At 40.9% G+C, this 24,433-nt stretch overlaps 2 protein-coding genes across 5 annotated transcripts in view; both read left to right on the top strand.

Moving 5' to 3' along the window:
* The window catches only part of hycc2 (hyccin PI4KA lipid kinase complex subunit 2), a 59,070-nt gene extending 49,918 nt beyond the window's left edge, over window positions 1–9,152 (top strand). For all 4 annotated transcript variants that reach the window (XM_008120531.3, XM_008120533.3, XM_062961824.1 and 1 more), the window contains one exon: window positions 16–9,152. In XM_008120531.3, coding sequence (XP_008118738.1) covers window positions 16–608 — 593 coding nt within the window. In that variant the 3' untranslated portion in view covers window positions 609–9,152. The remainder of the gene's footprint in view (window positions 1–15) is intronic.
* A 6,141-nt stretch (window positions 9,153–15,293) lies between these two features.
* orc2 (origin recognition complex subunit 2) overlaps window positions 15,294–24,433 on the top strand; it is a 30,912-nt gene continuing 21,772 nt past the window's right edge. The window contains exons 1-3 of the mRNA XM_003227346.4: window positions 15,294–15,519; window positions 19,969–20,065; window positions 24,097–24,240. Coding sequence (XP_003227394.2) covers window positions 19,975–20,065; window positions 24,097–24,240 — 235 coding nt within the window. The 5' untranslated portion in view covers window positions 15,294–15,519; window positions 19,969–19,974. The remainder of the gene's footprint in view (window positions 15,520–19,968; window positions 20,066–24,096; window positions 24,241–24,433) is intronic.

Below are 24,433 nucleotides of genomic sequence, written 5' to 3'. Positions count from 1 at the left end.
CTTTTGACTTTTTAGGTGTTGAGGGTGTGAATGATAGAGAAGAATCTGTGAATCTCAATGATGCCGACGAAGGGTTTTCTTCTGGGGCATCCCTGAGCAGTCAGCCGGTTGGGACCAAACCTTCATCTGGATCCCAGAGAGGGAGCTTAAGAAAAGGAGCAAGTGGCCGTGCAGCCAAGGAAAAAGAAATGGCCTCAGCCACCAAACCCATTGAGAGCCCCCGGGAATCTGGCCGCAAGCAGTACCTGCACCAGTCCATTGACCTCAGTACGGACGCAGTTGAAATGACTCCTACAAAGAAACACTTGAGTCTGCCTGCTGGGCAAGTGGTGCCAAAAGCCAATAGCGTGAGCCTGATCCGGACTGCTAGTGCTTCTTCCACAAAATCATTTGACTATGTGAATGGCAGTCAGGCAGGCTCCGGTGTTGGTGGTAATGGTGTCACTAACTTGGCAGCAGGTAATACGAATCGGTTTTCAACCATCAGTCTGCAGGAGGACCGCTTGGGCCAAGCTGGAAATGGGAAAGATGGCCTCTCATCAGGAGCTCCTCTGACCAAGCAGTCCCGATCCCCAAGTTTCAATATGCAACTGATATCCCAGGTTTAACTTCGTTGTCCTTATCTTTTTTCCGCCTTTATCCAGTTCTTCACGCAACACCTCCAGCCATCTTCCTATAGTGTGAAAATCCTGGCTTTTGTGATCTTGTTCAATCCATTTTAGATATCATACTATATTTTGTACTGAAACAGCAATAAAACCTCCTCCCTCCCTCCCTTCCTTTCATGCCCCTGATAAATGTGGTTGTGAAGCAGTATAAAATGTACTTTTATGCCTTTTCCATGCCTTCCTTTCTCCTTGGGTGATGTGCAATCCATTGTAGGCTGATCAGTCCCATTTCAACACTGTGAGTCTTGAGAAGATCGGAGGAAATGGTGAATGTGATCCCTATAAAAATGAAGCTTTTGCTTTTTTTTTTTTTGAGAAATAGAAACGGGTTAGTTTTCTCAATCTATGGTCCTCCGAAGACTACTGGATTGTGACTTTATATTTTGTCTCTTGGAACCAGGAGTGCCTCAGAGATTCTAGTAGGACTGTGGACCTCTGAGTTAGTGCAATCGATTCTGAGGGACAGGAATGCTGCCATTGCTCCTGGTGGATTAATGCACTTTGATGTAAAAATGAGAGTATTCCTTCTCAACCATCCTCCACTCTTCCCCCACCCCTAAAGCTTAATGTTCAATCACTCAGAGATACGTGTTATTAGGTTGTCCCTCTGCCCCACAAAGAGAGTGGGTTGTGAAATTGGCAGTGGAGGTTACAAGGCACTTTTTAATGGCGTTGTAGCCATATCTATTGTTACATGTCTTCCCCATCCAGGACACAGGGTTGCCCTGCCTATGTGATAGGACTTTGAAAGATGAATTGTTTTTTGTTTTGTTTTTTTTTAAAAAAAAATGAAAGGTAGAAAATAGGCATACAGACCTCCCCCAACCCATCAAAAATTACTGCTCCTTTGAAAAGAAATTTACGGTTTGTAAGCCTATTGAAATGCACAAGGCCCGGTATAGCTTGTGTGATGGGATTTTTTCAGGCTGCTTTCTATGGTGTGACTCACCGTTGTCACAGAACAGGCTCAGAAACCTGCAGTAAAGACAGAATGTTCTCCTGCATGATGTGCCAGGGACAGAGCAACGGCTGCTGGAAACCTTGAGGCAACAGGATTCTCTTCAAATCATTGCCTAAATGGTGGTATTTTTGGCAGCCCTCTCTCTTTCTCCCTCTCAGAAGGATAACACTTCACTGCCTATTTTGATTAATCCATTGCAGTTGTCATTATTTCATCCAGCTAATGTAATGGTTCATGGGAAATGTTAGAGACAGTTTCTTTCCCTGCTGTACTAATCTGGGAGCTCATCACATTGAACCTAATCTTGAATGCATGTGAGTGGTGTGTGAGCAATAGTTGACATCTCTGCTATAGATCACTGCTTTAAATTGTTTTTCTTATTCTAAAGGAAGCTATTCAGCATGTATCAGATGGTCTTGTGTTCACATAAGAAGAAAACGAGAGTGTTTGCTCTTTTATCCTTCATTATCTATTGACCTGGAAATATGTAGATTATTCATTGTAAGGAGCAGATGTAAATTATGTGTTCCTTTGGCTGGCATTTTGTGTGCATTATATCAGGGAGGAAAGTTGAGAAGAACAGATACACAATAGATTATTTTTAGATAAAAGTATCACATTCAGAACTATGAAGTGCCATTACTCTGCTAAAGGACAATTAAAACAATTTTAAATGTAATTAACAGCTTCCAGTTCTTCTGCTGTTTTCTTCATGGCTTCTTGAGTTAAAACTGGATTTTTTTTCCTCAAAAGAAACAGCCAAGCTAATAGTATTTTTGTTGTATTAGTAAAATTGATATAGGGTGTTGCAGCTGTCCTGTTGAAACCCTTAGATAATTAAATATTGTATAATTGAGACTCAGGAAAGTTTTGCGTGTGAGTAAACACAATTCTAATATCCAGAGGCATGTAAACCCTGCCTCCTTTGTTTCTGAAACCAATAATTCAGGCTAAGAAGAGTAGACCTTGAGGAAAATTGTTTGGGCTACAACTTCCAGGATCCAGTGGCCAGACTGGTGTATGATTCTGGGAATTGCAGTCCGCAAAATACCTTTTCCAGGGTTTGATCAACATGGCAAACTTTTGTGAAAGTTTTTATGTCTCACAGAAATTGATGTACGTGTTGATAATGCCTATCAGTTTTCTAAAGTACTGGTGGAATCGATTCTTATTCAATGGCCATGATTCTATATAAATGCTTCCCTTTTTAACATTGAAGAAATTATGGCCAGGATCCAAAGAGTTGTATGAATGGGCCAAAGGATTTTTATTTTATTTTTTTGTGATATTCAGCAAACACCCTGCCAAATGTCAGACCATGTTGGAGCCGGAGAGGACTCCAGATTGGTTATTTTATGGCCAGGTCATGGGCATGATGGTGTCTCCTATTCAAAATAACTTGCTTTTAAAAATCCCAAATATCTAGAAGCATGTTTAGAACTGCTGTTTAAATCCAGCTCCATGTAAACTTCAGAGAGCAAACCAAAAGGGGCATTAAGTTAAGCAAATAATGACAGAGATACGACTAGGACAAAACTGTTTATTTGTATATCTTTTTTTTTAAAGGAATACAAAGCAGATGGTTAAGTTTATTTTAAAGGAAAATGTCAGTATACTTTGGGGTGTCACTGGATACAAACATTATGCAAGTGTCCTATATGTACTGATGACAGAAAGCCTTGCTATCACATTTGAATGTGTTTAGCAGTAAGTTTTCATCTTAGGGGGTTGTATCTTATATATTATAACAAACCAAATCATGTTTTGTTGTGGCCTGAGCACATTAAAATGGCAGCATTTTCAGGTGTATATGTGTATTGTGGATTGGAAATTATTCATATGTGGGTGTTGAAACCCAAACTGGTTCGCTGTTTGGTTCATTTCTGTTGTGCAGTAAAATTTACCGTACTTGGTTTGTTTTTAGTGCCTTTTGGCATATTAGGTAATCAAATCTCTTACAAACGTTTGCTTGGTCTTTTGCCTCAGACATTGGTTTTCTTGTACACTTTTGACCCAGATCTCAGATTCTGTCTCTGTTTGAATATGCAATTTCTCTGTATAGTGTGCTAAATGGTATGCTTATGTCGTTCCCATGGGCCTTTATGTTCTGTGATGAATAAATACTGAACATCTTTCCTTAAAGCAGTGCTGCGTACTTGCAGATGCTAAGCAGACTTTTTAAGGGGTCATGTTGGTACTGTTCCAGTATTTCTTTCTGTATCTCTTGCTCTCTGCTAAGGTGACCCAAATTTCCAATGAATACACTGTACTGATGCTTTATGGTTGTAAGTACTGGTCCAATGCAAATGTAACATTTCCCTCCATTTCTCTTGCTATCTCTTTATTCCCCCTTGGGTTTGTACAATCATACTCTTCACCTCAGGTACATCCCCCTACTTCTGTTGAATTATGTCTTAGCTTTTAAAAGTACTTTTTTGTGCAAAATGTAATGCAGAAATACAAATTTATAACACCTACTTCACCCCAAGTATTCAAATAATCAACTTCTTTCAGTTACTAATTTAAGGTTAACTAGTTATCGTTTAGCTTGAAACAGATACCTTGGAAAGGAAGGGGAGAAAGGGGATGGAGAACCTACTCTCTTGGGCCCTTTCTACACTGCCCTATACCACAGGATCTGATCCCAGATGATCTGCTTATTCCACATTACTTGGCAGTGGAGACTCATATAATCCAATTCAAAACAGATAATCTGGGATCAGATATTGGGATATAGGGCAGTGTAGATCCAGCCTTAGTCAGAAAAGAGATAGCCGAACTTGTAAGCCATCACAGAGCTGCTCTCCTTTTTAAGGTGAACAAAAATGGAAATAAAAGAAAATGACCTTGAATTAACATGCAAAGTTTAGAACGTTCAAGTGAACTCACAGTTATAATTTTCCCCACTTGGTTTTTTACACACTAAAATTTAGGTCAAGTAGTTCTCTGATAAATTCCTGTATTTAAAGTCCTTTATCTGTAATCACCATCATAGATTCACTTATGTACTATAATGTTACCAGTAATTTGTGGTTGATGGTTGTGAATGAAAGGAAACTATTATAAACAAGTATGTTGAAAGAGTTAGTGGGGGACATTGCAGTGGATTTTTCATGGAAGGTTTATGAGCAGAATTGGTTAGCAGGATAGAGCAACGTTACTGTTATGGGCTGTTATGTCTAGCTATGTCCACAATTTAAACAATATGCCACCATTAATGTTGCCCCAGGCTATACATAGGAAGAGAAAAACAGATTGATCTCGATTCTTTGATTATATTATTTAACACTGGTTATATTTTTGGGATGGGCAGTTTTCCATAATGCTGGCAACACTTGAAACACAGTGGCTAGATTGATCCAAAATAGCATTAAGCTATTGACTATAATGAATGAATGTTAATTCTATAAAAAGCTGCAAAAATGGGCACCTATTAGGTTCATTAATTTTTTTAAATGTGAAACCATATCTACTTCCTGTTGGGAAGGTTACATTCATATCATACTTGTCACTTAAGATAAATTTTAAGTATATAGAAGCATATAGAAAAGTTTACTTGTTTCTGAGACATATTTTATGTATGTCCAGCATTTTGTTCTTTCTTCCTGCATTGAAAATAGGCATATTCATATATTTGCCATTGAGGGGAAAAATCACAATGTTTTCATATATTTTTATTTGCACTATTTAGCAAACAGTAGAAGGGGGAAATTTTGTTTTGTAAGTGGTGTGAATATAAATAAGTACATACATTTGTTGTGTTGACAATCAGTTATTCTTAAGCTATATGTAAGTATAATTATAAAGGTCATATGATAAGTCTTATTCCTAAATAGTTAAAAAAAAGTTTGCTTTATTTTTTGCTTCTCAAAAATAAATCTACTTTTTCATTTTCAGTTATCAGTATTCACCTAGGGGCCCTTCTACACTGCCCTGTATCCCAGGATCTGATCCCAGATTATCTGCTTTAAACTGGATTATATGAGTATCCACTGCCAGATAATCTGGTATAAGCAGATAAACTGGGATCGGATCCTGGGATATAGGGGCAAGAAGAGGCCTGGGAGGAAAAATACTTCCAATTTGTTACAGTTGTGTTCTTCTGAATGAATCATTTTGGCAGGGGAAGTCCTACCTAAAACCAAGGCTTATTTTTATTTATTTTCCCACAGGAACAGACAAATTTTCATATGATTTATAAAATGAATAGTTAGGGAAATTAAATTGATGGTTTAGTTGAAGAATGATGTTACGTATTAAATGCAATAATATATTATCAGAATATACAAAAGGGGAGTCAACCCATCGAAAACAAAATATGAATAAATTTATAATTTCAGGAGGTTAATTTCACAAAAACACATTGCTTTTAATAGAAAGATGCAAAACATTGGTATTGGTACCCAAAGTTTGACTTGCAAAATGTAGTAATTGCCAAAGGTAGTGAAGCTGTAACCTCATTTACCTTTTCCCATTAAAATAAGGCATGCAGGGAGTATACACTTTGTTTTGGAGGAAATTTGCACCTTTGGGAGCCTTTGAGAAGTGCATAATTCACATATTGCATGTCATGTTCCCTCTGTGCACTTTGTTTCAATGATGAATTACGTTAAGAAGAAACTGGAAGTGAAAGCACTATTTCCTTCTTATTGGTGCATATTACTGAATGTATAAATGTTTCTGGCCCGTGCCACACCAGTTACTCTTAGTCTCAGAACATGTTACTTTTTGAAAAGTTGTCTATTATTTGTTAGTCTCCAGATATTATTTATGCTCAACAATGGACACCATCACTGACCCACTGGCATCCTGCAAACTGCTTTTGAAAATTTATTGCGATTTTTACAGCTGTTTGCTATATGGCATTGAATAGTGGTTGGATGGCTGAAAATTCATCTCCGTCATCCTACTTGGATTTATGGAGCTATTTTTGGAGTTTAGGATTGTGGCCTCACTTTATAATTTCATATAGTATTCTAATATGTGCAGTAAGCAATATGAGTAACCTTCCTCCAAATAGGTGGAGATAACTACCTGAGTTTGGTGGAAAAGAATGTAAAGTCACGAAACTTGAAGAATCCCAACCATCAAATGCATCATGTTTTGAAAATGAGAGATATGTCTATCTTTGTAGCCATTTTTATCAGATGAAACCCCAAATCTAATTTCAGCAGTTTCAGGAGCAGATGTGGTCGTTTAAGTTGTCTTTTAATCTCCCAAGGTTTAGAGATTGTCAAGACTGGAGCTTGTTATTGGATACATTCAAGTTTGTCCAGAACTTATAGAATTTTAAAAACCTATAACATTTAGAGTAAGTGTAGTGTTGCAATATTGCTTTGAAAAGCTCTTGAACATATTTGTTTGAAATTCATCCAGTAGACATCAGGAACCTTTAAGATAAGGAGGACATTTGGCTCTCTTAGCTGTTGCGGTTCGGAGGTTGGAAGTCACAGTCTATAACACATTTTCCCCACCCCTGCTTTAGAACAAAGGTCTGAGAATTCGTTTACTGTCCTTTTCCAGAAATATTTCTGGATAAAATGCATTGTAATAGATTATCCTTTTCCATGTTAAGGAAAGCTACATGAAAGAGAGATTTTGTTTTGCAAAGATTTTAGCACAAATGGGACTTTTGTATATTTTGACGATTGTTTATTTGAATAGCTGATTTTAAAAGGGTTCTTTTTGTATTGGATACTGAAGAATTTGAATACAGAATATATGTTGGTAATAGAAAAGCAGTAATAGAACACTTGTCGGTGCTTTAAGTCAAGGGAAACCAAGATCCCTTCCTTTCTAATACTATGAATTCCAGCAAGCATTTGCTCATCTAGTTTCCCCAAGATCCAGATCATTATTATATGTATAAAATAACCTTAAATCAATTTGGGGGGGGGGGAGGCATATTGAACTTCCGCCAGTTTATCCAACTTTCTCATTGACTTGAAACTATATTTATGATATACAAGAATTTAGATAGCTTCTAAGCTGTAACATTTTGATTCACAGACCATCTGTAGAAGCATGTTTGTGAAAAACATTCATGGTTGTTTGACTATGAGTGTGTGTGTGTGTGTGTGTGTAAATCCTTTATTTTAAAATTAGTGAAAAAATGTGGGAAAGCCACAAGTGAATCTTCTCTTGATATTCTTTGGGAAACGATTTGTATAAGATGTAAGCTCTTTCGTGGAAATAATTTTGTTTCCATATAATAGACATATAACAGGGTTATTCATTTAAGAGCTAGTCAATTCAGTTATAAAATGACAGGTCTCAGTATTTTAGGTTGTGAATGGAGAAGTCCTGTTAAATTTGTAATATTTGTAATATGAACAGCTGGTCTATAATAAATCTTTTGATTTTTATTGTTTCCTGCAGCAGTTGCAGTCAGTTTGACGAGCAAATATATAATATAGTGTTGAAAGCTCCCCCCATCTCCAAGTTGTTTCTCATACAATAGTTTACTTCTGAACTAAGATTTTTGAAGGATTTTTACTCTTCTGGCATTATGTAAACCTGTTTTACCTCGTTCACAAAAGGAGCATAGGCAGCAAATAACCCACCTACTGTAAGCAAAATCTATTTGGCCGAAAAACTTGAACTATGTTAATATTTTACCAGCATGAGCATGCATGCTGGTATGATCTGAAATATTCAGCCCCTGGTGCTGGTGAAATGCTGATTGAAATGGGTATGTAATAAACACAGTCTTCACAATGTTGGGACCATAACCTTGGGACCATGACAAAACTCGTATTAACAGAGATCAGATGACATGTTTGAAGATCTTTATATTGGTGCATGTTAGCCATTATCTTAACTGTCTTACTGAATCTGGTTAATGCTGTTGACTGTTGTTGAAATGTGAAATATAATTAGTTGTTAACCTTGTAAATATCTGCCAGAGATAGAGAATATTTTAAATCATTGTAAATACAAGTGTATAAAATTGAAACAAATCTGCAATGCAGAAATATATATATATATATATAAAGATATAAAGATGTTTAAATAAATATTGTGCTGTTTCTGGAAAAGTGCAATACTGTCATATTTCTTCCCAGTTAAACTGCTGTTTATAAAGTAGAGGGGAAAACTTTTCATTTTATGAAGCAGATTCAATAGGAGATATTTTCTCAGTGATGGAGTGCATATTATTGGTGGCAGTGGAGGGAAAAGGCCAAAGGAGGCAGAGAATGGGATCAGAAAAGGGTCAATATAGTTTAGCTTCTTAATTACTACAATCAAGAAGCCTTAGGGGGAGATTTTAATTATTCAGAAAGGGAAGATCTCATACAGCATAGGAAAACACTGTGATGTCACAGGAAGGGGATGTAGACATATGGGGAAGCCCGATTTTTCTCTCTCCTGGGCCAAATTTGGGCTTAGGGCATGAGGTTCTTCCTGTCTGCTTTATATCTTTGAAGATGAACCTCTGATAAGACAGACTTCCCTTGTTTAGTGCAGCAGGTGAGAGATATTTTTCATTCATTCATTCATTTAAATAAATAAATAGAGTGATACCTTGGCTTAAGAGTTTAATTTGTTCTGTGGGCTCTACTGTCACCTACGTACCTACCACCAAGACACTACACTACGCCATCATACTCTGACAACAAGGGATCACTTAAGTACGGTACGTAGTAGGCATGTGTTCAATTGTTCAATACTCGCTTTTAAAGTAGGGGGCGCTGGTGCTTCGTTTCTGAAACTACTTCTGAATTTTGAACCAAATGTTTTTGGAACTTATGAATATTCAGAAAATTCGTAATTAATTCGTTAATGGTGGATGCGCATGCGCCATGGCCAAAAACAGCACCCGGGGGGGGGGAATTTTACAGGACTCTCCCGCCCTCATTTTTTTTAACTATCCTCTTCAAACTTGTTACAGTGATAGAACACATTTAACACTGCTAGCTCACCAAATTTCATAACGTTTCCCTTATCCTCTGATTTTGGTGAATTTTCATAGCTTATATAAGAAACTATTTTTTAATAATTGCAGAAATCTGTTCCTGCAATGCAACCCTGGCACATGAGGGGCCTGCTTGGAAGGCGCCAGAGAATGTAACTTGCAAAGCACTCCTGGCTTTGGAGTGCCCCACCCGGCAGGTATTGATGCGGGTGGAGAGCGATGGGCCTTGCAAGGCAACCCTATGACACACACAAAGCCAGAGACAGTCAAGGGCTTGAGTAAGCCTTGGAGCAGTACCCTTGAGGAGGCCTGGCCAGTGGCCAAGGCCAGAAACACACAACAAATAAGCCCTTTCCCCTACCCAACCTTTCCCCAGTATCTTCTTTCAGTGCCCTCCCTGCCCTGGCCCCAAGCAATCAGTGACGCAGCCAGCAATGCCCAGTTGCCCACCAGGCAAGGAAGCAATGGCACAGCAGAAAATTCCTGCCTGACAGCACACCAACACCCAACCTCCCTCTCCAATTCCCGAGTGTGAATGAGCCACGAGGCATTCTGCAGGCGCTTTTCATGGAGGACGTAGAAGCATCTCCCCTTACATGAATGTGCACTGCGATTGGCCACAGCGAGGCAAGCACAGGCTTGGCTATACCTCCCTCAAAACCAAGTTTGGGTGTTTTAAAAATGCATGGCTTTAGTACCAAAAAACATAAGACACCATTAGAAAAATTGGATATACCGGTTCGAAATCGCGGGATACACATGATGGGATAACCCGCGTCGGAACCGCGTTCAAAAGCGACAAAACATACTAATTGGATACGACATACTACGACGGATACGACTTTTTTGCCCATCCCTAGTAAGTAGTAACAATCAGACTTGTGGATAAAACCTACAATATGATAGCCTTTTGGGTATACATAGTGTGATTGTTTCACACTCAGGAAGTAGGATGTTACAATGTTCATCTTGGATTCCCAGTAACATGCCAGAAAACAAGACTGTGGCTTGCACATTTACAATGTTAACTTTATACAGTGTAAAAATGTGTAAAATTTTGATTTCACAACTAGGTTTGTTCCACTGTTCCAACATGTGGACTCATCAAGAGAATATTTAAAAGTAAGTTATGTTCTCATTGCAACAATGTACACAAATGTAGTATCACAGAAGCAGGTTATTATTGGCCATTCTTTTCAGATCAAAGCCTCCTGACCTGTAAATAGACAAGCAGATAATTAGCGCCAAATCACTTCCAAGTGATTTTAAAAGGCTGATATTGCATATGACCAAAGACACTGCTGAGATTAAAATTATAGTTCCAGACCAACCACGCTGCTGTTCTATTAAAAATGTCAATCCGGCCTTTAATTTTGTTCTCTACAGCAGGGCTTCACAACAGATTAATGCAAATGTCTAAAACAACCACTAGATGATGTTCAGAAATCATTTACTGTTGCCAAATATTTGGGGATCCCAGCATTGAGCTAAGGGGGTGCCATTGAGGTTCGGGACTCACCGTTTTAAGAATCAGTGCATTGCGGTGTGTTAAGATAAGGCATTTTATGTAATGCATTACCTACTTTTTAGGATGTAATTCTTGAAAGGCATCTTATAATTTAAAAGTGAATCTATCAAACAGTAATTCTGATAAAAACAAACTACAAACAAAAATTGTGTTTACAAATTTCTGTTAACTTAACAAAATAGTGCTAACAAAATGAACATAGCATAAAAACGTCAGTAAAAAGGAGATGCAAAAAATCCTCAAGGTGGAGATCCATAGCTACTTCATGGACAGACATTTCTAATGACAAATATTTCACTAGAAAAGTCCACCTTGCTAGTGCTTAGGGTTGCCAGTTCAGGATTGTCTCAGAGCAACGCCTGAGATCTAGGGATGGCACTAGTGATACTAAGTTTTATGCATTTATTATCAACCACCGCTGTGAACAGCTTGTTATTCAGACACACACACAAATATATATTTTCCTGTTTGAAACTCAAGGCAGACATTTTAGCTAAAGGGTGGGGTGAAATGGGATTATTCCTTCTTGTTTACATAGGGATATGAGAGGAGCAACTTTTAATCTAACCTACTTGCTTTTAGATGGATGCAGAACGGATGAGTCTTGGCTCTATACAGTAGAAGTATTAAATAAATACACAGATCCCATCGAGTTCTGCTTCTTAGACTGTGGGCCCGACCCCAAATAGGGGTCCCCTTAAGCTAAATGTTGAGGTCCTAGAAATGGTAAAACTTTTCTGAATAAATAAATAACTATTTCTAGACTGCCCTCTCTCCCCAAAGGGACTCCGAGAGATAAAAGGCAAACATTCAATGCCATAAACAGGATCACACAGTATCAAAGGATTTTCTTTCATGTCAGAAGTAACTTGAGAACATACTGCAAGTCACTTCTGGTATGAGAGAATTGGCCATCTGCAGAGACGTTGCTCAGGGGATGCCAGAATGTGTTAGCTGGGAGGCTTCTCTTATGTCTCGCAAGCTAGAGCTGGCAGATGGGAGCTCACCCTGTCTTGCGGATTCGAACCAACAACCTTCAGGTCAGCAACCCAATCTTCAGGTCAGCAGTCCAGCTGGCACAAGGGTTTAACCCATTGCACCACCGTGGCTGTTTTAGATATTTACATGAATCCTTTATGCATTATTTACAGTGGACTCTGCAGAAGAGTATTTAATAAAGAAGGAAAAAAACAGCTTGTTTACAGTGGATTTGTTATCAGTAAATGGTTGATCTTTACACCTATTTTATATACTTACATACCCAGGATTATGTAAACATTTATCGGGCCAAAAGTGGCCATGAGTGGAAAACTTTAAGAAGCCCTGGACTGGAGCTGAACCTGCCAAAGAGAACAATTTGTCTACAGGAAGATTTGAATTTTTAATGTATGGAATTTATGTAAGTCCACATGCTTCAGGGTCCCACCTTTCAAATTCACTATTATTTGCTTAATGTATATAACCAATAATAGCACAAATCTATCTGGGCATTGTTTTGGCAAGGGGAGATGTTGGTTAATGCCTTAAGGAGTGAGCACATGTGAAATGGTCATGTCTCTTTTGTATCATTTATATACTGGAGCCCCTGGTGGTGTAATGTGTTAATCCCTTGTGACTGATCAGGGTAAATTGTAGGGGTGATACGGAAACGCGATATATATATTCAGTTTTATCATATTTATTTACAGTATTATTATGTGTTTTTTTTTACTTACTGTATGGAGTGTAATAATGTTTTATCAAGCCTTTTGGTTTGGTTTGGTACTGTGATATGGCCTAAGGGCTAATTAGTAAATTTACTACAACAGTACTACCCTTGTGCCAGCAGGACTGCTGACTGAAAGGTTGGCGGTTCAAATCTAACCCAGGGAGAGCGCAGGTGAGCTCCTGCCTGTCAGCTCCAACTCCCCACGTGGGGACATGAGAGAAGCCTACCACAGGGTAGTAAAACATCAAACATCCGGGCATCCCCTGGTCAAAATCCTTTGTTGGTGTTTATTCGTTCAGTCGCTTCCAATTCTTCTCGTGACCACATGGACCAGCCCTCGCCAGAGCTCCCTGTCGGCTGTGGCCACTCCCAGTTCCAAGGATACCATCCATCCACCTTGCACTTGGTCGGCTCCTCTTCCTTTTTCCTTCCATTTTCCCCAGCATCATTATAGAATCCTAGAGTTGGAAGAAACCTCATGGGCCATCCGGTCCAACCCCCTGCCGAGAATCAGGAAAATTGCATTCAAAGCACCCCTGACAGATGGCCATCCAGCTTCTGCTTAAAAGCCTCCAAAGAAGGCTTCTCCAAGCCTTCATTATCTTCTCCAAGCTTTCCTGTCTTGGCATTGTCTTTGCAGACAGCCAATTCTCTCACACCAGAAGCAACATGCAGTTTTTCAAATTGCTCCTGACACGAAAAAAATGCATATACCAAGAAGAAGAATTAAACAGGTTGCCAGCTGACTGACATCCCAGGGCCCTTACACACAGCCCCTATATCCCAGGATCTGATCCCAGATTATCTGCCTCTCCTGTCTTCTGGCAGTGGAGATTCATATAATCCAGTTTAAAGCAGATAAGCTGGGATCAGATCTGGGATATAAGGGGCAGTGTGGAAAGGGCCCAAGATGGTTTGTGTGCAGTCCCAGATCTCCTGGAAGATAATAACAAAAAGTTTAATCTATTAGCAATAGGTATGTTCTCAATGGAGCCCCGGTGGCGAAGTGTGTTAAAGCACTGAGCTGGAGACCGAAAGGTCCCAGGTTCAAACCCCGGGAGCGGCGTGAGGGGCCGCTGTTAGCTCCAGCTCCTGCCAACCTAGCAGTTCGAAAACATGCCAATGTGAGTAGATCAATAGGTACCGCTCCGGCGGGAAGGTAACGGCGCTCCATGCAGTCATGCCGGCCACATGATCTTGGAGGTGTCTACGGACAACGCCGGCTCTTTGGCTTAGAAATGGAGATGAGCACCAACCCCCAGAGTCAGACATGACTGGACTTAACGTCAGGGGAAACCTTTACCTATGTTCTCAAAAAGTTCTAAACCTCCAAAATACATTCGAATTCTAGTTTAATAGCGGCATCTTGTGGTAAAACGAAAAACAGCAGTTCAATGTGTTTTCGAAGGCTTTCATGGCCGGAATAACTTGATTGCTGTGAGTTTTCCGGGCTGTATGGCCATGTGCCGGAAACATTTTTTCCTAACGTTTCGCCCACATCTATGGCAGGCATCCTCAGAAGTTTTGGGAATTGTTGGAAACTAGGCAAGTGAGGTTTAGTTTATATATCCGTGGAAGAAAGAGAAAACTCTTGTCTGCCTGAGGCAAGTGTGAATGTTACAATTGGCCAGCTTGATTAGTGCTGAATGGCCTTGCCGCTTCAAAGCCTGGCTGCTTCCTGCCTGGGGGAATTCCTTCTCCCACCCTGGACCTTCCACAGATAAATAAAACCCACTTGCCTAGCTTCCTCCAACAGATCTCACAACCTCTGATGATGCCTGCCATAGATGTGGGCGAAACGTCAGGAAAGAATGCTTCTGGAACATGGTCATACAGCCCGGAGAACTCACAGCAACACTTCAAAGACAACTTTCATAAACAAGAGACAAACAAGATTGCTGTTCCTTCTTAGTACAGTAGAGTCTCACTTCTCCAACATAAACAGGTCGGCAGAACGTTGGATAAGCGAAAATGTTGGATAATAAGGAGGGATTAAGGAACAGCCTATTAAACATCAAATTACACTATGATTTTACAAATTAAGCACCAAAACGTCATGTTTTACAACAGATTGACAGAAAAAGCAGTTCAATACATGATAATGTTATGTAATAATTACTGTATTTACGAATTCAGCATCAAAACATTGCAATGTATTGAAAACATTGACTACAAAAACACTGACTACTAAAAGGCAGATGCGTAGGATAATGCAGAACGTTGGATAAGCGAGACTCTACTGTATCATCATTCTCAATGGATTGTTTAAATAATCACTCAATTCTCAATTGAGAAGAGACAAAACATTTCTTCAACCTTCAACAGCTGCTACAGGAGAAGTATTGTAGCGGCAGCGTCTTCTCGTAGTTTGGACTTCAGCTCCCAGAACCTTTGGCAATTGGATACAGTGGCTAAGGCTTCTGGGAAGTGAAGTCCCACATGTCAGGTTTGGGGCTCATCACTGAGCATGCGCGCCAGTCTCAGTGCTGCGCCTCGCTTACTGAGCGTTTTGTGTTCCTCCCTGGATGGAAAGGGTTCACTGTTGGTTCGCCATTGGTTCTCCAAAGGACCAATCACGGCTCTCCTCGGAGCCTCGAGGGAACGGAGAGGAGATCGCCCCGTTAACTAGAGCGAGTAGTGACGCCCTTAAAGTTTGCACAGGTGACGTGGTTTCCGGCGGGCTGTAGCTGATTTGCTTCTTCTTGGGCAGCGTGGGCGGGCCTTCCAAGGCCGACTTTGGTGAGTGTTTCGCGCGTGGACCTTGGTTGGTTGGTTAGTTAGTTGAAGGGGAAGAGCTGTTGCTGAGGAGCGCTTGAAACCCCCACGGAAGTCTCTGGCCTCCCTCCCTACTTCCAAAAATGTGACTTAATGCAGTTCTTTAGGAGGCTCCACGTTCTCCTCAGGCGTGCCACGTGAAATAGAAATATTTTGCTACCTCAACAGCTACGGATTACGAACGTAGGGCCGTGGGCTCATTGCACGCCGTAGAAATAATGTGGTCTGACACCACTTTTGCTCCTTGCTATCGAATCCTGGGAGCTGTAGTTTGACAAGGTTTCTGAGGGCCCTTCCACACAGCCCCTATATCCCAGAATATCAAGGCAGAAAATCCCACATTATCTTAGTGAGGACTCATATTGCCCAGTTCAAAGCTGATATTGTGGGATTTTTTGCCATTACATTCTGGGATACAGGGCTGTGTGAAAGGGCCCTGAGTCTTCTCTGCCCAAGAGTGCTGGTGTGCCACACCAAACTACAACTCCCACCATTCCATAGCATGGAGCCTGGTCAAACTGCATTTGTTCTACAATGTACTCTGTATATAGCAGTAGTTCTCAACCTGTGGGTCCCAGGTGTTTTGGCCTACAACTCCCAGAAATCCCAGCCAGTTTACCAGCTGTTAGGATTTCTGGGAGTTGAAGGCCAAAACATTTGGGGATCCACAGGTTGAGAACCACTGCTGTATACATACAAAGGCATTGCATAACGCATTCAGAGAAAGGGTAAAACACCCTTAACAATTCCCTTCAGGGAGATAGGGCGGTTTACAAATAAAGTTTTTTTTATTATTATTAGACAAAGAAGAAGAAATGTGGCTCATGTGTTTACTTTGCAACAGCGTTTGTTTTTGGAAAATGCTAGAGAAGAGCCAAAAACCCTTTAGGGTAGAATCCGTTGCGTTTATAGCAGGCATGGAGGGCCTCCCAAGTTCCCTCCCTGCCCTTTCCTCCCCTCCTCCTTCTCTTTTCGAGGCAGAAAGTGAAGGAAAGACAGGAAACGTTTGGATCCCAAAAGGGTTGATCTTGGTCAGGATGAGATGGTGGATGAGAGAAATAAATTGTATCCATGAGACCCCGTATTGCCTACTCCTGATCTAAATCCTAGAGCTGGAAGAGACCCCCAAGGGCCATCCAGTCCAAACCCCTGCCATGCAGGAAGGCACAACCTGTTATCGCTGATCTGTTATGAAAACAGATTTATAAATCCTACTTCTTTGGATGTGATACAGAATATAATGTATACCCAGTGATAAACATTTGTACAATTGTGGGATGAGATTTCTTTACATTTCTTTACTCCCTAGTAAACTCCTTTAGAGTTGGTGTTTTAACCAATTCCAGAGATATCTTCCTTCATAATTTATTCCATTATGGATTATTTGGCAATATAAGTTAGGAAATGCAGGTTTGCTGTTTAATTATAAACATTTGTACAGTAGTAAAGGTAAAGGTTTCCCCTGACATTAAATCTTGTTGTGTCTGACTCTGGATGTTGGTGCTCATCTCCATTTCTAAGCTGAAGAGCCAGTGTTGTCCGTGATGCCTCCAAGGTCATGTGGCCGGCATGACTGCATGGGGTGCTGTTACCTTCCTGCCGGAGCTTTATCTATTGTCCTACTCACATTTGCATGTTTTCGAACTGCTAGGTTGGTAGAAGCTGGGGCTAAAAGCAGGAGCTCACCCCAGTCCCTGGATTCGAACCGCTAGTCGGCTAGTTCAGCAGCTCACCGGCTTAACCCGCTGCGCCTTTGGGGGCAGTACTTGGAAACAAATCCTGCCATGTTAAGTAAGATTGCAATACAGCACATCTAGGATTAAGCACCATGTAATTATATGAGTTTGTTTCTGAATAGGCATGTCTAGAATGGTATGGTGAATTTATGATAGCTCAATTCTACCCATATTTATTTAGGATGTGACAGCTCAGTGACATTCTGAAAAATGTGCATAAACGTGTTCTGAATTAGTGACATCTCATATGAAAGTAGCTTGTGGCAGCATATGTAGTCAGGAAGCATATCTATCCCTGTATTTTTCTGCCTTAATGTTGACGTCAAATTTGAAGTCGAATAGCATTGTAACAACAGCGTGAACTTGTGTGTAGAGTGCTTGGCATTCGTTTTTTTGTATTTTATTTGTTTAACTATGTTCTATTTGTTTATTTTCCAATGATTTTCATTTCACTTCTGTAAAATACAAGTCAACAGCAGAAAAGCTAATTCAGCATCTTTGAAAGTAGTAAGGTGTGGGTGGGTGGGTATGGAGTTCTAGGTCCATTGGTTGTTGCTAATTCCACATTCCAAAACAGAAGTGTGAAACGGTATACAGTAATACAGATCTTCAAACTTTTTCCCATGTTGTAGATGCTGGTTATAGTGTAGTAATCTGTTACTATATTCAACATTGTGCCTATTCTTGTCATTTAAAGATTTTTCTTCTGACAATTCCTTATATGTAATATAAGCAATTATCTGCTTTAATTTTTGTAGGCTGCCTTAAAATCCTAAGCCTGGGAAAAATAAAGAAAATTAAATTTCAGATGACTCAAAATGCATATGGGCCTTTTCCATCCCAAGCTCTTCTTTTTAGGTTTCCCTCTGAAAGCACATTCCCATGCATTCATCCTGATAGGCAGGCTGTTTGAGTACACATGGATTTGAGGTGTATTGAGAGCCTAAGTCTGAATTTTCCTTTACTTAAAGCATTACAAAAACGGATGGTTGTGTCTGAAATATGTATGTTCTTCAAAATTCTTAAATTTGAATTAACCCACTTGGGCATGTTTTCTAAGGCTTTTATTATCTTCCAGTCTTCCACAGCAATGCACAGCAGATAAAAATATTACTTCTGAGCAATTACCGTATTTTTCGCTTTATAAGACGTACCTGATGATAAGACGCACCTAGTTTTCAGAGGAGGAAAATGGGGAAAAATAATTTGAACTAAAAGATGACTTAGAACATTTTACTAAAATAACATCTGAGGGGGGAGAAGGGCACCCACCAGCGGTCCTGCTGCCCGCCCGTCCCATGCGGAGAGGGCGCCTAGTGAGGCCGGGCTCCATCCTGGGCGGGCAGAGCCACAAGAAGGTAGCCATCTTGCCTCCTCCTGCAGAAGGAGCCTCCACAGGGGTGCCGCTTTCAGGGGTCTGCGGCCATGGTGTCGCTTGTTGTGTTACAAGGAGGCGCAAGGGCGAGCCGCTTCGCCTGCTGCCAGCGCTGGGGACGTGCCGGGCATGCCTCCCCACTCCTTCCTTCCCTCCCTCTTTCCCTCCCTCTTTCCTTCCCCACAGGCGCCTCAGGCACGGAAAGGCCTCCAGGAAGGGCCCAGCCTCCTCCTCCAGCCTTCGAGGGGGCCAGTCTGTCTCCACACGCACACGCACACACACACACGGAAGTGCCTTTTGACTCTATAAGGGAAGAGGCAGCGTGTCAGTAGGGTGCTTTCTCCTTCTCTCTCTGAGACGAGGGTTACATGGGGACACTGTCTGCGGGGGGAGGGGGAAGAGCAGCAGCCCACGCCTCACGTCGCGCGCGTGACGGAGCCCATTCAGAGCGAGCGATAAGGGAAAGCAGGAGGGGGAGGGGGAGGTGGAAGAGGGAGGGGGCTCGAGACCGCTTGACAGCGAGATATGAGGGAGGAACTGGCTCTCCCCGCTCGCCATAAGTGGCAGTTGTTTGGAATGTTTCGGGGAGGGGGGAGGACACACTCTACACTGCTCTCTAATGTAGTTTCAAACTGCATTGTATGGTGAATGTAGATATTGCGTTTATAAGACGCACTGACTTTTTCCCTCTATTTTGGGGGGGGGGGGAAGTGCGTCTTATAAAGCGAAAAATACGGTATATAAGCCCAGCAAGTTAAGAGTTCCAAAATTCAACCCTAGTTTTAAGGACCAAAAGCCATAAGTTGTCTGCCCTCATGAACCTCAGGAGAGGGGCGTTTCACAACTGAGTTGTGCTGTAGAAAAAGTACACTCACCAGTTAGACACTTGGGGTGGTAAGGGGTGCAACAGGGGTCTACTGAAGTTCATATGGGAAAAGGCATATTTCTGATATCTTGTCCCCAAGATATTATAAAGATGGGTCTGTATCTCTATAATATCTAGGAATATCTAATAGTAGGAACTGGTGGGAAAGGTTTGTTCTCAATGTGTGGGAGGGAAGAACTGTGAATTCACCACTTCTGAATCCAGTCATCCAGTATAAATGTATGTGATAAAAGTTAGCTTGTATGTAACAGTTTCAGTAACTATGAAGAGAAATAAGATCATGATTAAGTGTAGTCAAGCAAATAGAAATTGTTATTACTATTACTAAGGCATTCTAGGTTTTTTCATACACTATGCATTTCAGGTTTTGTGCTTTGCTAGAAATTGCAATCTATTTTATTCTTTTCTTTTTACAGCTTGCGATGAGTAATCCAAAGGTAAAGAAGAAGAGTATCTTGGAAGTCAAGTTTATAGGAGATGAAGATGTTCTGAAGCACATTTCTGAGGATGCAGGTATTATTTACCTATAGAAGGCTGCTTTATTTTAGTATTATTAAAATGAGATGCCTATTTTTGCCATTTGCAGTTTTCAAAAAGTAACTAATAACTTTATATGTTCTTAGATGCCTTTAGGATACATAGTTTTAAAAATGGCAGTGGCAGATGTGCAATACAGTATTTACCGTCTCAAGCTTTGAGTTGGCTTTGACTCAGGCTCAGGATTTAATACGTTTCTTGAAGAAATTGACTAGTTTGCATTATTTTTAACTCATAATATTGGTGTACTGACAGAGAATGACAATCATTTTGTTGTATTAAAAATCTTAGGACTACAAATTAATATTCATGGAAACTGTATTAGAATGCTTTCTGTGAAAATCCATTTAGATTTGGGGAACTATGTAGAAACATTTCTTTGAAGAATGTCTTTTGCTAGCACTGCTATTTTACTTTTAGGAAGCAAGAATCAATAACACCATGACCATCATTCCTCCTCAGAGTAATAGATTTTGGTTGCTTGTTCTTTGTAAAAATGGGTGTAGGGTTTATTTTGCTAAACAGTGTGTCTCGTTTAGTATTTATATCAGTGTTCTTTTAATTTCTTGTGTCTGCATTGAAGAAAATATCTGAACATGAACTGAGACTAAGGGCGATTCTACACAGCCACTTAAATTGAGTTAGGAAGTGGATTTGAATAGGACATCTACTGGTACTGCAGCAATGCTGGTGTCCAAGTCAGAGCGGATCTCAGAGACTTTGTCTGTAAAATGATGTGCAAACTTGCTACCTTGAGCCGTCGAGTGGTCAGGGGTCCCGCCCTGGGACTACTATCACTCCACTTTTAGCCATGGATATCCCCCAAGAACTGCTGGTGGCACTAATGGTGATAGAAAACATGAACCATGCTACTACAAAAAATGGATTCCCCAACCCAAACTATAACAGTACAAGTCAACATCAGGACAGGAAAGTATCCCCCACCCCATCTGGCTGGCTGGCTGGCGGTGCTGAGCCCACCCAACAGCCACAGTGTACAATGCATGCTCTTGCCAATCTCATGATGATCCCCAGGACACAGTGTTGGTGGGTCTATCTAATCAGTAGTTACTGGTGGGAAAGGTTTGTTTTCAACGTGTGGGATGAACAGTGAATTCACCACTTCTGAATGCAGTCATCCACATCCATGTAGTAGTGCTATGACCTTGGCAGTGCTCATGCTCAGATGTTGTGCACTGCAGATCCCTGGAACAAATTACACATATTACCCATAGACACCCTGGCACCAGTAAGCCATTTGTTCTCCCTAGGTGCCTGGTGTCTGGTGACTTTGTGAAGAAGGAGAGACCTGGCATCTCCCCTGAGGACTGGGTGGGGGAGGGAGTGCTTGATCCTTGGGGATTGGTGTCCTGCAGATCTACTTCCATGGTTGGGACTAGACAGACATGGACATCCTTCCTTTCCACCTCCCTTCTGCCTTCCTTCTCCATCAGCTACACTATCCTTGCCAGGAGCGCTAACTGTGCCCTGAGGGTAGCGTGGATATGGACCCGATCCTTTACTTCCCTCTCCCTCTGCAATGGCATTTCCCTCCTTCCCATCTCCAATTCCTTGGCACTTCAGTGTTTCTTTGGGAGCAATGGAAGAAGTGCTGGGAGCAGTGTTGTTGATTTGTGTCTGGCTGGTGGATGCTTGGGTGGCAGACACCCTATGGTCGCTGATGTTGCATACTATCGTGTAATATAGCGAGGAATAAAGAGACCTAAGGTGTAGAGCAGTGGTTCCCAACATTTGGTTCTCCTGGTATTTTGGACTTCAGCTCCCGTAACTTCTATCAGCTGGTAAACTGGCTGGAATTTCTGGGAGTTGAAATCCAAAACAACTAGAGGAGCAAGGTTGGGAACCACTGGTTTAGAGGTTAGGGTTTTTTCCCTAATTTTCCAAGGCTGTTGTTAATGTTCTTTATCAGATTTTTTTTTGGGAGAAGTAAGTATGATGCAAGCCAAGGCTTATCACCTTCCTTTTCCCCTGGAAGAGGGTCAATCTACAACACAGTTGCTTGGGATATATAGTTCCACCAGCCCTCAGGATGTTGTTCAGCACCTGGAAGACGGGTATGTTGGATGTGCAGGCTTTGTTGTGGGCAAATCTTACTATATTTGTGGTGGAGTGCCTTGTTTTTGTCCTGTACATCTTCACTTCTTTATCATGCCCTTTTGCCCTAATCTGTGCTGCCATGTTGGGTTATCTAGCAATCATGCATTCATTTTCAATTTGGGATGGTTTATGTAGTTAGTTTGTTTGGTTGCTTAGTAACCTGAGGCAAAGCTGCATTCCAAAGTTGATGGCACCATTTTAGGGGTTTTGCATGTGAAGTGGGAAATGGGAGTATACTTCCTGGAGACATACAGGAAGTGATGTACACCTTTAGAATTTGGGGTATATAAGGGGAGACTTTCCTTTGTTCTCTCTCTTGATCCTGCCCTGCGGCCTGCTGTTACCTTTTGTTAAGAGATATGTAGTATCCTGATGGAGATAGGCCCTGCATGATCCTGGCCTACTATGTTTTGTATCCTGAACTATTATATTCTTTGGAACAAAGATGTTTTTACCTGTATGACCATCATCATACAAGATTGTGAGTAAACATACTTTTACTATTTTACTTTTGGTGTGTCTGATGTTATTTTATGCGCATGACTCTTTAAAGAGAAAGGGAGGCTGGCTATTTTGTTTTTTCTTACCTCTGCTCACATAAACCCCTAGCCTTCTGTATTTTTGCTACTCTGCACCAATATCTAACCATATTGGTATCATAATTCTAACAGGTTATGATCATATTTTCTAATATGCCACCTTCTCAAACACATTGTAATTTCTGTGGGATCTTCTGAGCTGTTCCTGCAGTTTCCTCACCCCATATGGCAATGAGACTATGAGTCTCATACTGCCTCCAGGACCCACCCATCCCCCCCCTCCCCTCGTTTGCTTGTGCTGCCACTAGCTTCTGCCCACAGTGAGCATTATATCTCACCACTGCACAGGAAATGAGAACAAAGAAATAGTAAGCAAGAATTCCTATTGGCATTGGTTTTCTCACACAAGAGAGTGATTCCAATTAGCCACCCCTGTCCTTAGTCAAGGGTGTTTACTTCCCACAGCTACCTACATCAGCGTTCTGAAAGAAGCAAAGACCATCAACAGTGAAGCCACGATTGTCCGCCATCAATTTTGCTAGACTGGCCATATTGTCCAAATGCCCGAGTGCTGTTTCCCGAAGCAATTGCTTTATTTTCAGCTCAAGAACAGAAAACAAAATGTTGGTGAACAGCAAAAGAGACAGGCTTAAAGATAGGCTTGAAGCTAACCTTAATAGCTGTGGCATAAACACAGAGAACTGTGAAGCCCTGGTCCTTGAGCATTCTAACTGGAGGTCAGCTGTTGCCAAAGGTGCTATGGAATTTGAAGGGGTATGAACAGAGGGCGAAAGGGAAAAGTGTCAAGAGGAAGGCACTTCCATCTGGAAATCTATGTCCTCACTGAGTTGTTGTGAGTTTTCCAGGCTGTATGGCCATGTTCTAGAAGCATTCTCTCGTGACGTTTTGCCCACATCTATGGCAGGTATCCTCAGAAGTTGTATGTCCTCACTGAGAAAGACCATGCAAATCCAGAATAGATTTCTACAGTCACTTACAGACCTACTAGCGCATCCATAACAGTGTTCCTCATGGAATGGTTTGTTGCTTATTGTGCCTGGGGTATACAGTGCTCACATTTTCTGCCTTATTCCAGACTTTGTGGCAAGTTTTTTTGACATGCTGTTTCAGGCTTAATGGATGTTGCAGTGGGAATTGGGAGTATACCCCATTTTCAAGCTGGCTTCAGACTTCATTATAGTGCCTGTGTAGAACTGCCTTAAGTAGGATTTACTTTTGAATGCTCAACTGTTTTGTGAGAGTATTTGAATTAATTGAGAGAGGCAGGTATTTCAGTAAACTTGGGATAATGGTTCACTATTTTCCCTTCTTTTCTTTTTGTATTTACAGGTATTAAGGTTCGGAAAAACAAAGTTCTGAACACACTGGATATAAAAAAATTGGTGAAAAAATCAGCGAACAGCTCAGAAGATGAGGATCCTGTTACTTTTGAAGAGCAGGGTTATGTGTCTAACTTGGGGACGGACGTCCAAGGTACTAAAGAAAGAAGCTGTTTTGGAGAAATCCATCTCTGTCACAGCCATAATTTGAAAGCTTACTAAAATATATATTAATGTTAAAAATGATTGTGAGGCTTTGCCCACTCAGTTTTACTATCGAGTTTAAACAGTCTTGATATTTAATAAACAATTTGTTCTTTAGCATACATTTTTTGTAATATTTCCTG

This window comes from Anolis carolinensis, chromosome 1 (assembly GCF_035594765.1).
Source record: "Anolis carolinensis isolate JA03-04 chromosome 1, rAnoCar3.1.pri, whole genome shotgun sequence".
NCBI classification, from domain to species: domain Eukaryota; kingdom Metazoa; phylum Chordata; class Lepidosauria; order Squamata; family Dactyloidae; genus Anolis; species Anolis carolinensis.
The sequence above is the reverse complement of the archived record's forward strand: the minus strand, read 5'-3'. Positions and strand labels throughout refer to the sequence as shown.